Source organism: Choloepus didactylus, chromosome 10 (genome assembly GCF_015220235.1).
Source record: "Choloepus didactylus isolate mChoDid1 chromosome 10, mChoDid1.pri, whole genome shotgun sequence".
In the NCBI taxonomy this organism is placed as follows: Eukaryota; Metazoa; Chordata; class Mammalia; order Pilosa; family Megalonychidae; genus Choloepus; species Choloepus didactylus.
The window spans coordinates 53262047-53278280 of NC_051316.1; the positions used below are offsets into that span (position 1 = coordinate 53262047).

General features: G+C 33.3%; 1 protein-coding gene and 1 pseudogene across 7 annotated transcripts in view; both read left to right on the forward strand.

The window, feature by feature from the left end:
* JAK2 (Janus kinase 2) overlaps positions 1 to 4398 on the forward strand; it is a 209385-nt gene extending 204987 nt beyond the window's left edge. For all 7 annotated transcript variants that reach the window (XM_037797956.1, XM_037797957.1, XM_037797959.1 and 4 more), the window contains 3 exons: positions 1473 to 1590; positions 3221 to 3334; positions 3539 to 4398. In XM_037797956.1, coding sequence (XP_037653884.1) covers positions 1473 to 1590; positions 3221 to 3334; positions 3539 to 3646 — 340 coding nt within the window. In that variant the 3' untranslated portion in view covers positions 3647 to 4398. The remainder of the gene's footprint in view (positions 1 to 1472; positions 1591 to 3220; positions 3335 to 3538) is intronic.
* Positions 4399 to 10273: 5875 nt separating this feature from the next.
* Positions 10274 to 15617, forward strand: LOC119504894 (annotated as a pseudogene).
* The last annotated feature ends 617 nt before the right edge of the window (positions 15618 to 16234 follow it).

Consider the following 16234-nt stretch of genomic DNA (forward strand, 5'->3'; position numbering starts at 1 on the left):
TATCAGGGGCCAGGGGCAAAAGGAGTTGTTCCTTTATAGGTGCAAAATTCCTGTTGGAGATGATGAAAAAGTTTGGGTATTATATATTGGGGATGATAGCATTGTGCATATAATTAATACCACTGAATTGTACATTTGAAAGTGGTTAAAATGAGAAATTTTTATATTTTGTATATGTGTTGTTTATCTGTTACTACAATAAAAATTTAGAAAATAACAACTAAATATGTAAAATTTAAAACAAAGAATATAGCATTATTATGATAAATTGTGTAATGTGGATTATAAATACTATAGAAATTTAGAAGCATTGGTCATTAAGATCTTGAGAAATCAGGGAAGGAATAGTGGAAGTGAGGAAACGTAAATTCAGTTTTGAAGGACAGATTAAATTTATGTAATACATATGTTTAACTTCATCACTCTAAGACAGACCTCTGTAGCCATCTCTATAATAAGGATAATCTCAGCCTTGGAACTATGATATTCACAGTCCATTGGCTAAAACTCTTCCTTCAATAGTGTTAACATTTGAGTGGACAATGATACCATTTCCCTCTATGACTTTCTGTTTTCTATGTTCCTTCTCGTATACACCCCCTTCCGATTAAACAGTTTATTTTCTTTATATGTTAATAACTTCAAATACTGCTGCATCCTAGAAGTCATTTTTCTCTTAAGATACTTAATGTTACTATCTCTGGATTCACTTAGAGTTTAACTTGAAAAGAGCAGCTTATTTTAAGTTCATAGAAAGTACTTTACAGTTAATCGTGGTACTGCCTATACGGATAAAAATAAATTTATTTAGCTTCCAGTTATCTTATATGTGTCGGAGTTTCCCAAGGCCATCCCCAGATTCAGTGGTTTGCTAGGAGGACTCACAGGACTCAGTATATAGAAGTACTCACAGCTGTGATTTATTGCAGGGAAAAAATGCAAAGCAATATCAGGAAAGAGAAAAGGGCAAAGTCTGGAGAATACCAGGCACAAGCTTCTGAGAGTTGTCTCCCAGTGAAGTCACACAGAACACTCTTAGTTTCCTCAGCAGTGAATTGTGCCAACATACGTGAAATATTGTTTACCAGGGAAGCTCATTAGAAACTCGGTGCTCAAGGTTTTTTACTGGGGACTGGTCACATAAGCACCCTCTACCTAGCACATACCAAAATTCCAGATTCCCAGGACAGCAGGTGTTCAGCATACACCATATTGTTTGCACAAGCAGTTTGGGTACAGTGAGCCACTCTTACCATTTTAGAAAATGGTGGAAACCCTTCTGAAATCTAGGTTCTCAGATGGTAGCTCCAAGGGCCAACATTGCAACCAGACCTTTCTACGGATAGCATCCTCAGGCCTGCTTTGTTAACTCTTTTCTGTACACCTTGTTTTCTTTGTCCAATGATTTGCAGGTAAAATCAATAATTGGCACGTTTAGTAACTATCTTTCAAATATTTTCTGTATATTACAGGTATGCACCAGAATCACTGACAGAGAGCAAGTTTTCTGTGGCTTCAGATGTTTGGAGCTTTGGAGTGGTTCTGTATGAACTTTTCACGTATATTGAGAAGAGTAAAAGTCCACCAGCGGTCAGTGGGCTTTTTATTTATTTTTAATTTTTTCTTAACATGAAAAAGGCTTTTAAACCAAAGAATAATAATAAACCTAGGGCTCAAATTTGAGCCTCTTATTGTTCATTTGTAACGCAGCATCCCAGAAACCACCCCCAAACTTACTTATTAAATTAACTTGAATTTTTTGAGGAGAGTTGGAGCATTATTTCTTATAGTCTTTTAATGTTTTTAGTCAATCCGGTAAATTCATTCATTTTAGGGATTATTGCACAAGGTAAAATAAATTTTAAAGTATTTTTTTCTGTTCATTGTAGAATTATTTTTAATGTAAGAATATAAAAAGAAATTAAAAGTTATCTTTTAAAAAATAACTAAATATGTAACTACTATTTAGTTACATATTTAGTTAACTACTCTGAGATAACCACTTTAATGTTGTGGTACATTTTCTTCCAGGCTTCTTTTTATTTTATATGTGAAAGTGAAATTTTATCAAATATGTATGTATATATATGTATGTCTTTTAAAATGTATTTTTTATAGAAACAAGGTCATACCACATAAACTATATAGCTGTCCTACTTTTTCACTAGTATCACAGCATGAATAAATTCCTATATTAATAAATATTTACTGCAACTGCTAGGTAGCATTCCATAATGATATATATTGCTGGGCAATCATTTTCATTTTTCGTTCTTAAGTAACACCAGTGAACATAGCGAATACGTAGACGTTCACTTATACATAAATATTTATGCTTATCTTTGGTTATCATCTTAGAATAAAACTATAATTATAGGTGAAAGAATATGAACTCTTTTAAAGGTTTTTTATTATTTGAAATAATCAAAAATTTCAAAATAACAAAAAGGTTGTACCAGATTACACTCTTGATAGCAATGCACAGGTGTGTATATTTCATCATTTGCCAGTATTGGCTATTATATTTTTATTCAGTTTTGGTAAATTGATAGAAGTAGTATCTCATTTGATTTTTTTCCATTTGATTTTAATCTGCATTTCTCATGTTAGTGTGATTGAGTATGTGTTTTTGGATGTTTAGGGGATATGTGTGAGTATATGTGAGTGTATGTCAATTGTCTCATGTTTTGCCCCTTTTTATATTGGTAATTTTTTCTTACCAATATTTTATGAGCTCTGTATTTTAATATATAAATGATGTGTTGTAAATATTTCTCCAGCTTGTAGTGCAGACTGTAATGTGATGATTTTTTGACATATGAAAGTGTTGTCTATATTGCATTTATAATTATTCATTCTGTATTTTCTTTTTTATTTCCTCTTTTATAACTGAAATGTAGTATGGTATGTTGAAACAACAACAAAATATGTTTTTAGTTTTGTACCCTTTTCAGTGAGTTTGTGTTTAGTATATTAGAATTACGGAAATGGCATTGTAGGGAGTCCACAATTAACTGTCTTTTCTGAAATATGATTGAAATGGAAGTTTTTGATCTTTAAGATGGTCTGTTTTTAAAATGTTTCAAAACATTTGAGAAAGCATGCTTATAGCAATATTTCCAATTTACTGGAAGAAGCTGAGAAATAATTATAAATATATTATAAATACGCATTTTATAAATGTTTAAAAAGTCTTACTGATAAATGGCTTGTGTTTCAGGAATTTATGCATATGATTGGCAATGACAAACAAGGACAGATGATTGTGTTCCATTTGATAGAACTCCTGAAGAATAATGGAAGGTTGCCAAGACCAGATGGGTGCCCAGATGAGGTAACACAAATTTTTTATCCACAGCATTCATATATTTTATTTTTCTTTTGTAACAAAGGATTTTAGATCACTTTATAAATTTCTTGTTGGTACGTGTCCTATATAGGACAATTAAGTAGGAGTCCTGAATTCATCTCTTCTTTCAATTAAAAGATGGCACAATCTTGTATGCATTATAATTTTGGTTCGTTTTCTCTTTCACAGATTTATATTATCATGTCAGAATGCTGGAACAATAATGTAAATCAGCGCCCCTCCTTCAAAGACCTTGCTCTTCGAGTGGATCAAATAAGGGACAGTATGACTGGATGAAAGAAAGGAACTTCACTATGAGACTAAAGTGGAACAAAGTTTTGAATTTCATATTGCTGTGGACCATTATTAAAATTATCATGATGCTAGGCAGCAAAAATGTGAAAATGTTTGTGCAAAACTTTCCAAGTTTAGTGAGTTTTTCTTCATGAGGACATGAGTGAAAAACATTGAATTTTCTAAAAAGCTTCGTGAACCGAATCAGTTAGTTAACATCATTTTCTTTGGCAAAAGAAACGGAAATAGACTTTTTTCCAGCTGAGATTTTTGAGAAATTGAAACAATTGAAATGTAGACTTTGCAATGTTAAAGATGCACAAAATACATATGTACAGTTTTTACCACAATGAATATATAATACTTTGACATCTTGTGTATTGTTTTACACAAGGGCTGGTCATTAATAATGTTTTCTAATTTTTCCATAATTGGTCTAAATAGCTTAATATACAAACAAATTAGATGCTAAGATAATCAAATAGGTACTTTTGTGTCTTTGCTCATATATATCACTGGCCAGCAATATAGCAGGTGTACATTTTTAGCTTGTTTTTCCATGTGCTGTAAATATTTTTCAAAGCAAACAGAAAAAATGTCTAGTTTTCTTTGTATAGGAAATTTCCTTGACCCTAAAGAATGCATTTTGAAGTGGAATAAGCTTACAAAGATATAACACAATCTATTTTCTTATTTGTTTCCCTTGTAACTGTTTTGATGGGTGTGATTTTTAAATACAACTATCTCCAAATTTTTCTAAGACTAAAATGAATAGTTTTCTTTTAGAACTTTGAGATTTAGAATTCCAGGAATATTGTCATCTCTTGAACTGTTTGCTGCCAATAAGATTCATCAGTCACTGGGACCCATGGTCATCCATTAAATTTAAGTGTAAGTCATAAAATAAATTTCTTTTTTAATGTACAAGCTGATAAAGATGCATCGTGGGTTTAGGAATTTCAATTTTTATTCAGCCTTTTTTCCAAAAGTCTATATATTGTAGTCTTAGAAAAGATTTCCTTTGTTAGAAATTATTAAATACAAGGAGAGAAATGAGAGTAAACTGGTGAAAAAGTTTACTTGCCAATTTTATTCACAAATGCCAGTACAAAATTTATAATGTATACCTTTAAGGAAAATAAGAGCATGCATATTTTCAATGAAGTGTAAAGGGTTGTGGTTTTTTTATTGTTGTTGTTTTAGTGCTCCTTTATTTTAGACATCATACCTAAAATATTTTGTTTTATTTATACAAAGTTTAAAATAGTATTTTGGTTAAAAAGAAAATAGTTTCATACTTTATTTTCAGTGGTGTATTCTGTATTTTTAAACTGGTATTTAAGACTTCTGATTATTTTTTATTCTGATTACTTCTCACTATTTTTTGGAGCTAGTTTTAAAATGCAAATTATATGAGAAAAAATGTCTTGCACATAAAGTTGGAGATTTTTTGGTTGGAGGGAGGAAAAAGGAAGAAATGCTTTTTAAATTCATTATCTGTAAAGCATTTTAGTAGTTACGGAATGCAGGAGTCATCTAAAATGACAGTATATTAGATTAAAAAGTAGATTAGTAGATATTTTGATGAAAGGTGAGTATAATTTTTATTTAATTTGTAAAGATTCTTCTAGGATATGTATATGTAATGCAATTAAGAGATCTTCCATTCTGCTACTATTTTAGTGAAAAGTAGCATATCATATAATATACTTGATTTCAGATTTTTGTATTAAAACTTAAGTATTTAAGAGTAGATTATTAAAGGTGTGCAGCATGTTTTTTGGTTTTAAAAATAAGGATGTCACTTAGATTTCTCAAAAAAATTTTTTTGATTTTTTTTTTTTTAGTTTTAGAGAAAGAATCCCACATAAATATTCTTTTTCTTGGAGTGGGATGACAACTTTATTGTAAAATTCCAAGTTTTCAAGAGAAGAATTATTTTTCATTGAGGGTTTCTACTGTTTTAAATTTTGATTTTCACCATGCATAAATAAAAATTAACCCTGCAGCTGTTCATGTGTTTCTGTGCAAGAAACGGGTAAGTAATTATTATACCAGCTAATGCCAAAATGTTTCTTCAGATCAGTATTCTTCAGAAATGAGAGTAAAGACTTTTTAGATTTCTGTTGTTCTGTAAATATTCCAGCCTATTAAGTTACACATTGTTTATATAAACAACCAATGTTCTACTTCCATGGATACTTTCTTTGGGAAAGTCACTTTTTCATATTATTTATATATATGTATACTGCCAATTGCACTATAGTTTACTATGAAAGAGTGCTTATTTATAACCCAAGACTTCTGTTTTTATTTTAACAGTTTTATTAGGCAATAGAGATTAGAAAATACCTATGGTTCTGTACCAGCAAACCATTCTCCACAGAGTATCATTAAGTGGTCAATTTATTGCAACTATGTTAATTTCTTCATTTTGCCTTTGGCATGTTTCCACAAAATTGAAATATTAATGTAGTAAATTTTCAGAAGTTAATTTATTTTGTATTGTACCTAACCAAGGAAGTGGGGGCACACACATTGGTTTAGGGATGTGCAGAATAAAGCCCTTTGTAAGTAAACTCACCTTCCTATTTTTAAAAAATGCTACCTAAGGTCACTATCAACTACTATGCTATCTTTATAAATATTGCTATATCTACCCTAGTTCTAGTATTTAAATTTTTTCTAATAAGAGTTTCCTCTCATCAATCAGGATAATTTACTATAAGGGTCTTTCAGTTTGTCATATGAGAATAAATAATAATAGTGAGTATATGTCAGCAAGATTATCCAAACAAAAGACTAGGTTATAATGAGATAAGCTTGAGTTTACTTTAAGGAAAAAATACCAAAGCATGAATATCAAAAAATACTTAGTGTTTACTCCTAGATTTGGGTTGTTTGGTTCGGTTGGACTTAATTTCAAGATAACTGGTTGCTAAGTGTTTCATGATACTGGGGTGACTTTAGAAAAGTTTCAAAATGACAGTGAGAGAAAAGAATTTAAAAACTAACTTTCACATTAATCAAATTCATATAATATGCATATCAGGTAACCTTTACCTTTTCAAATTAAAATTCTTAGCAAAATGGACATTATATACATAAATACTAAAATAGATTATACTTTTGTCAAATTATGTTTTACTTCATATGTTCTTCTTTGAGTTAAGAAATTAATGTCTGTTGTGCTTATATCAGATGGTATTTCTTAGTTGATGCAGGCCTTAAATATAGTTTGTTCTTTTTTAGTCTTTCAAATTTTATAAGGAATATTTACCAGAAATGTCTTATTTCCAACCCAAACATCAGTTTTTTTCTGATATGGTTTTTAAAGTTGGTAATGGTTGTTATTCTATTAAAAAACCTTTCTCTGCATAGCAAGTTACTTCATAGCTCATTTTGAACATAACTGTAATAGACCTATAAAATGAGAGCTTTAAAAGAGCTCTAAGATCCCTTATTCTGGTTATCTGTAACCTAAGATTTTGTGTACATGTAGTAGGAAGGTAAATGAAAGTAGGAGTATTCCTACACTTATTATTTACTGAAGTCAAGTAAGGTGACTTTGAGTAGTGAACAGACAAACATGCAACTTTTAGATATGAACTACTGGTAAATAACATTGTAAGTGGATCAGAGTAGAAAAAGATGGTATAGCAAGCATGTTGTGAGACAATAGGTAGCTGAGAAGGCAAATTATCAGTTTCAAATGAAAATATCTTATCGGAACAAGTACTAAAAACACAAATGAAGGTATGTGATGGAAAGCTTGGTTGATCAATTTTTTAATCCCTTCAAGAACACTTGTATACATAAATGAAAATATTTAGGTGCTTTTAACAAAAAAAAATCATAATTAAGTGGATAGTATTTTTAATTAAAAAGTTTAGAGCCCCTTAAGTATATATGAATCTCAGGGTGTAAAATTTCTAGTAGCGTGTAGAATAAGATTGTCAGTCAGAATCTACTTACTGAAATTAAAAACATCAGAAATTAAATAAATCATAGACTTTAAGGAATATGAAAACAAAACAAGAAAGATAAGCCTAACACTCAACGCACTCAATTATGAAGCTATCTAGGGGAAAACCATCTGAAAAACACAGGTGACACTTTCTTCCTCTACCTAATTGTTTTGTTGAATATTGCTTTAAAACTGAATTTGTATAGCTATCCTAAGTTTTAAGAATGTTAGAACATATGCTCTTGGTAAATTTAAGACCCCTCAATTTTTAGTTGGAGAGAGAGTAAAAAGTTACTTGCATAATCAAAGACCTTCTTGATTCTTAGGAAATAATAATTAAACTCTCTAGTAAAACTGATTAAAATACTTGTTCTGCATAACCAAGTTGGCTTAGCCCTTGATGTGCAAGCTTCAGGTGGCCCAGAGCTAGATGACAAGTGGTCCATGTTGAATGATAGCACTTACTGACCGCTTCAGAAAGCATTTAGAAAACAAAATAATAGTCACATTTCCCACATAGGCTGCCAGAACTTTTTTCTTTCTTTTTTTTTTTTTTTTTTAAGATTTTAAATTCTTACTGCTATTAGTAATTTTAAGGCTAGCATGAATCTCCTGGTACCACTTTTTTCCCTTTTTGTTACTGATTTTAAAGCTATGCATTACAGCAGTGTTGCATAGGAATAGGAATTCTTGTTAAAATGAGTAAAGGTAGTGTTGATGAAGAAAATTGCGACTGGGTTTTTGCCTTTTTATTGAAGACTGAAAAAATGTTGAAGTTGAATTCTAGAACTCTGAGTATACCATTATAATTCATTAAGGAGGCTCCTATTTATTTCCAAAACAACTATTTCAGAGGAAGAAAATTCTAAAAATTGAGACTTTACCATATAAGACTATCCTTTTCCTAAAAATGGTTTGGAAACTTGAGTCCTAAGGAAAAATGAGTATGGTGCTGTGCAAAAGGAATTTCTAATTTTTGTCAAATCTGAGATTATTCACAATTAATCAAAATTTTCTCCCAACATCTTGGATTTATCTTATAGGATTGCTGTGTTAAACCTGGAAAGTTAGAGTATGGATAACGTAATTAAATGCCAAAAATACTTTGGCTGTAGTAATTACTTAGGTCATTTTCTCCTGGTTGCCTCCAACAACTTAGCTATTAAATTATTAGTAGAGTCCTTTTTCCTTTTGTAAATTAAAAAAAATAAAGACTATTAGCATTGCCTGTCACTTCAAACCTTTTTACAAATGCACTCACTCATCAATATTGACAGTGCAATCTACCTGCAACTTTCAAGTTGCATCACATAACCCATGTTAATGTTTGTAGTGGTGAAGCCATCACTAATGTATCTTGATAAGGTCCCAAATCTGTTCACATATTGAGAATATAGATAAATCCATTATAGATATGGCAAAGGAATCCTGGATAATCATGTGCGGGTGAATGAATCCTGATAGTGAATCAACTAAGAATTCCCTGTTAAATAAGCCTTCAAATGAAAATAAGATAGTAAAACTTCCAGTTCTGCTGCAGCTTTGGGAATATGAACCCTAATCATGGTGTTTTCAGGGAATCTAGTTGAGTGTGGCCCCAAATAATCTTAAATATAAAGAACCCGTAGCATAGCACATTTGGTCTGGGCCTAGTAGGAGTTAGAGTTTCATGTATTACTTCTCTCTGGAGCATGCTTCCCAGCAGAGGTGTTATCACCTCTAAGGGGGTGAAATTGATGTTTGGGGTGGTGAGTGAAAAAAAAAATCTTACTCTTTGTGTATAAAGTGCATAAATATAAACAATACATAAACAAATATAAAGTGGTATTAAACTTTCATGATGGGGAGGAGGTTAGGGAGGAAATGTCTATAAAGCTCCTAAGAGGAGGCAATCATGAAAATAAAAGATTTAAGAATCCCTGTTTAGAGTACTCACGTGGACAAGGGCCAAACCAGCTCTACCTGGAAAAGATCTCAATAAAAGAGGATAGATACATCAGCCTCCAAACAGCTGAGAGTAGTACATCTTTAAGCAAATATTCTAAGTAGTGCATCTGTACTAAGAAAAATTAGTTGACATGTAATCTTTTTAAAAAGTAATCTAATTTTAGTCTGTTCTAGTTTGCTAATGCTGCTGGAATGCAAAACACCCGAGACGGATTGGCTTTTATTAAAGGGGGTTTATTTGGTTATTCAGTTACAGTCTTAAGACCACAAAGTGTCCAAGGTAAGGCATTAACAATCGGGTACCTTCACTGAAGGATGGCCAATGGCATCCGGAAAACCTCTTTTAGCTGGGAAGCCACGTGGCCAGTGTCTGCTCCAAGTTCTGGTTTCAGAATGGCTTTCTCCCAGGACATTCCTCTCTAGGCCTCAGCTCCTCAAAAATGTCACTCTTAGTTGCTCTTGGGGCGTTTGTCCTCTCTTAGCTTCTCTGGAGCAAAAGTCTGCTTTCACAGGCCGTCTCCAAAGTGTCTCTGTAAGCTGAAGCTCCGTCTCAGTTCCAGTGTGTTCTTCAAAGTGTCCCTCTTGGCTGTAGCAAGTTGGCTCCTTCTGTCTGAGCTTATATACTGCTCCAGTAATCAAGGCCCATGCTGAATGGGTGGGGCCACACCTCCATGGAAATTATCTCATCAGAGTTATCACCTACAGTTGGGTGGGGCACATCTCCATGGAAACACTCAAAGAATTCCAATCTAATCATCACTAAAATGTCTGCCCCACAAGATTGCATCAAAGAATATGGCTTTTTTGGGGGGACATAATACATTCAAACCGGCCCACAGTCTCCCTGGAATTTAAAGGTTTTCTTTAAAAGATGAAAAAATTGCATCTTTTCCAGTTGAGATACATCCCTAAGTACCATTTTCTTGGCTTGTTTGTTTTTACATTGCACAATAGATCAATAAGAAATATTTTATAATAAAAAAATTAAACAGGGTATTTAATATGAAATATATTAATTTTTCTTTTTGGTCATAGGAAATTATAAAGTACCTTTTGAAATTAAAACTATAATTATAGTCATTTTGCTGTATTTTAAAGTCAAAATAAAAAATTTTCTCAAACAGAATAAAAGGAAAGAAACTAACACTGACAAATGAAGGTCATGTCTATGCTATGAAATTTATTCTGAAGACAGAGTAGTCTTCTTCTTTGACTGAAAAATGCCACTTCTCTACCAGGTAGACTCATCTTTTTCAAGCCTGTAGCTGTGGGGAGATCACAAAGGAGAAGGAGAGGGAAGTTTATAGAGCCGTTATCAGTTACATCAGCCCTGTCATCTGTGTAACAGATGATGGTTGCCAGATTGCCTTCCTGAAGTACTTTTCCAAGAAACTCAGCATTTCTTTGACATTTTTAGTTGCATTCGAGCCAGACATTTCGAAAATATCCTTTTCAATAATTAAATAATTCCACAGAGGCTAATTTCACATGGAATTTTCACCGCTTCCATTTATTAGTGCACACCAACCAAAACAAATCTCTCTCAAGCAAAGAAGTAGCAATTGTCAAGAACTATGATGGGTCTGAGGCTTTACTCTACTTGAAAGCTAACAATTTAGCCCACCACAGTTTCATGGATGCTGGCAGAAGACTCAAGACTCCTGGGTTAGAGACAAAGCCATATAGGTTTTTGGCTTTCTTCTGTTGTCCCACGTTAAAGGAATGCTGTTTACACTCTAGGGATTAGAGGCTTTTATTGTACCTTGATTCTTCCGATCAGCTTCTAATGCTCCTCATATGTATAGATTTAAATCATCTGATGTGGCCTCATACAAACAAATCCTTCAGTGATTGTTGTCTAAAACATAACATTTCTCAGGGTGACTATTTTGGAATCCAGCTCTGATTGAAATTTTAATTTATCCAAATTTTTATTTCTTGAAATCAGAACAAAATCTGTTTAAGAGAAAATTTTTATTTTACAGCAATGTAGGGTACAGGCTCAGCAAGGATTTTAAAAAAGGAAATGATCACAGATTTCTTGGAGTCCGGAACTTTAAAAATGTAGCACTTGCAGAAACTGATTCATCTGACATTTTATGAAACTGATATTCATAGACAAAAGTAGATAAGACCTATACCTATCAAAGATTGTGTAGTAATTTAAATTACTTAAATTTAGTCTTAATTTGAACCACTGTTTTGGATTTCTTCATAAGGGAAGCCATCTCATTAAAACATTCCAGATTAGACAGTCAATGGCAGAAAAACTTTTCTTCTTGCCGTCCATAGACAGTGTGACAGGAATAGAGTTGCTGATGCCCATTAATTTGTAGGAAAAAAGTCCAAAAAGGCCTAAATACACTGTAAAGTAAGTTTTGGTATGTGTTGTAATGAACATCTTGGATAGGGCTAAGAATCAATATCAACTTTGTCAAGCATGTCTGGCATTACAGTCCCTGGTTCCAGACTGATTATCTCTAGAATAATCTGATTTTCTTGGTTCAGTCTAAAATTCACTGAGAGTTTATGGAAATCCTAATGTAAAGTGATTTCTCTAAAGAACTATATAATGTATTGTGATTTTTACTAAAACTTTAACTTGTTAATGTGTGTACGTTTTCTGAAATAAGTACAATTGTTATCCTATAAAAACATATTTGGGTTTAACCATATCTTAAATGAAAACTATCTTATTATAAGCCATTTTCTCTTAGAAAGACTACTCAGAACAAGAAAAGTATTTCACTTTTTTTTTTCCTTTTCAACCGTTATTTCTTGCCTCCACCTCTGTCCTCAAGGAGTCCATGCTGCTCCCTTTTAGCTGATGCCCACCTAGACGTGATATGCAAAATCCCTAAACTTCTTATCACATCACACTACTTGTTTCTTCCCTTATTCTACTTCTCCATCCACCACTAGGCAAATTCAAGAAAAGAGGTGATCCTTCTAACAAAGATTGTTTCTCCCACATGGGTTCTGGAATCAGCTCCTCTTCCTTAAGAACTTCACTCCTTCAGTTATCTGTTCACTCTTCCCAACCCTGTTTTGCTCCTGTGCAATAATCAGGTGGTCAGTTAGGACAATGAGACAAACCTAAAGTAAAAAAATCAATTCTTTATTCCTTTGCTGTGACAGTCTAAGCAATAGGCAAAAAGAAGCACTGGCTCCCCCATTTAATTTTTCCCCAAGGGCCAGCACTGGCTAAGAGGGTCAGGCAGATGCAGCACAGATGGGGATTCATCACACCGCCAAGGAGCTCTGAAGGAAAGGTTCCTGCCTCTTTATGGACCCATGGGCTGAGGGGAGGACGAGGGCTAGTTGTGGACATGTGCTGAGTCAAAGTGGGAGGAAAGTGCCTCAGCCTTAGGGGCAGTAATTCAGAGATGCATGTAAATACCGTGCAGTGACAGCAGCTTCCCTCATGAGGCCTGGCAGGCCAAGCCTTGTAAATTGCCTGTAGTTAGGCCTGAAAAAGCACACATAGTATTTTGGCCTGGAGCGGGTTACAAAAGGAGGGAAATCCTAAATGAAATCTAGAGCACAGAAGAAAAATGAGCCTTAATAGGATCAGGGACACTTCTACAATTTAACCTAGAAGGAAGATGGTAAAATGGGGTAAATACAAGAAGATTTGTAAACTTAGTAGAAGATACATGAGAGTATTTTTCTCTAATCTTTTTTCTCACTGAAGTTTGAAGTGAAATTATGAACCGAGACTGGTAATTTGATGTTACACCCAATGTCTTGTTGTTTGGTTACTAATTTCCTTAAAACTGAAGATGCAGCTTGTGCTTTTAGCCGTGATGGACTTGAACAGACTTTCCCTTCATATTTAAGCAACTAGAAAACTGGACAAAATATGTGAAACAACTAAATTCAGATATGGAATAATATTATGGCAAGACTGTGATCCGTAATAGAAGGGCAACAAATGAGGTGATCCTTAAGATCCATAAATTGAAACACAGATTGAAAGAAAATACTTTTACAAAGAACAAGAGAGCCTTGGCGACCTGTGAGACACTATCAAGCAGCATAATTTCTGTGTAATTGAAATAGCAGAAAAAAAAAAAGTGGAGGGAAACAAATTATTTGAAGAATTGATGACAAAATTTTATAGTATAAACTATAAGCCCACAGATTCAAAACGCTCAATGAACTCTAGGCAGAATGAACACAATAAATACACACTAAGGCAGATTATCATAAAATTTCTAAAAACCTGTAATAAAAAGAAAATCTATAAAATCAGTCAGAGAAAAAAGACACATTATATCGAGAAGAATAATGTCCACAAACTTCTCATCAAAAAACAAGCACACAAGAAGAAAATGGAACATCTCTGAAGTGTGAAAAGGAAAAAACAAAACAAAACAAAACATTAACTTAGAATTATACATGCAATATGTGGGCGTGGTCATTCCTGGCATTTCCTATTTGTGATAGCACCTCATCAAGGCAGACCCTAGAGATAATGTGCTTCGAGACTATTGAAAAAGTTGCTGGAACACAAAGAGATCAACAGCCATCTTAAGGAGTTAAGGGAACAATTAAAAGAACTTAATCAATATGAAAAGTCTGAAATTATCTGAAGGCCCTACAAAGTGTTGGGAAGACTATGGATGAAGTACTTAAGCAATTAGTTGAAGAAAAATTCATTATTAGCGCTACGAATAGACCACAGTATGATGTGGGTTGTCATTGACAGCTTGACAAAAGAAAGCTCAAGCCAGGAACAAGATTTGGATATGATTATATTGATATTTGCCAAGAGCAGTGTATCCACTGGTTTACATCATGACTCGTGTAGACACTGGGAATGTTTCTTATTCTGTGACTGGAAGGCTATCAGAACAGATCAGGGAATTAAGAGAGGTACTTGAACTCTCTCATACCAACCCAGAATTATTCTAGCAGGTTTGTTATATGGTCAACTGGTATGGGAAAAACACTACTGGCAAGAATTGTTGTTAGCCAGCTAGTTGGTAATTTCTCAAATGTTGTATCTAGTTCTATGGGAGACAAGTACATTGGTGAAAGTACATGTTTGAACAGAGAAATGTTTAATTATGACAGGGATCCTCAACCATGCATCATTTTTATGGATAAAATAGATGCCATTCATGACCATTAGTTTCCTGAGGGTACTTCAGCTGAAAGATTCAGAGAACTAATGGAGCTACTGGTTCAAATGGGTGTATATTGTTATGGATTGAATTGTTACCCTCCCCCACCCAAAAGATATGTTCAAGTCCTAACCCCTGGTCCTGTGAATGTGACCTTATTTGGAAATAGGGTCTTTGAAGATGTTAATAAAATGAGGCCAAACTGGATTAGAATGGGCCCTAATCCAATAAGCTTGCTGTCCTTGTAAGAACAGGAGAATTGTACACAGACAGAGAGCAGACAGAGAGAACACCATGTAACGACTGAGGCAGAGAATGCCATGGATTGCTGGCAGGAAACTACCAGAAGCCAGGAGAGAGGCATGGAACAGACTCTTCCCTACAGACTTCAGGAGAGGCGTGGCCTTACCGGCACCTTGATTTTGGACTTGTAGCCTCCAAACCTGAAAGACAATAAATTCTGTTGTTTTAAACCACCCAGTTTGTAGAATTTTGTTATGGCAGCCCTAGGAAACTGAGCCAGATATGATACTCTGCATGAAGTTAAAATGGTCATGATCACAATAGATCAGGTACCCTGGATCCTGCTCTTCTGTCTCCAGGTAAATAGAAAAATACATATTGATTTATCAAATGAATAAGCAAGATTAGAGATATGGAAAATTCATGCAGGTGCCATTACAATGCATGGTGAAATAGATTATTACAAACAATTGTGAAGTTTTCAGAAAACTTTAATAGAGCAGACCTGAGAAATGTTTGTACTGAAGCAGGTATTTAAAATTCATACTGATCACAAGTCTGTAGTGCTGAAAGACTTTATAAAAACAGTCAGAAAGCAACTGATTTTAAGAAGCTAGAGTCTAAAATGGACTACACACCTGTGTAATTTACAGTAAGTTTTCCATAGCTGTGTGACATGCTGGCTTAATGTAAAAACAAGTTGAGGAAAATAATGCATACATAATGGCAATAATCTCTTTAGAAGAATATGAATAAAAACAGGTGATAAATAGCATTGTAAAAATGATAATTGATTGTTTAAAGCAAAATAATAACATTGTATGGTTTGTAATATATGTAGAAATAAAATAAGGGAAAAGACAGGAGGGGGTAATGGAAGTATACTGTAATGGTAATGGTCTTAAACTGTGAAGTGATACTATTTGAAGGTAGTTTGATAAGTTAAAGATAAGTTTAACTTACAAGTTAAAGATGCATATTGTAAACACCAGGGGAAAAAAAAACCTAAAAGGAACAGCTAAGTAAGCAATAAAAGAGACAAAATGTAATCATTTTTTAAAAAGGCAATCCAATTGAATACGAAAAAAGGAGAAAAAGAAACAGAGATCAGATGGGGGTAAATTAAAAAAAAAATAGCAGAATTGTAGATTTGAGCCCAAATCATATTATAATAATAATTACATTAATAGATTATCTAAACATCCCAGATAAAAGGCAGATATTTGTTACTAAAAAAGCAAGAACCAACTGCATGCTGTTAACAAGAAACCTTTTTAAAATATAAACATGCAGACAGGTTAAAAG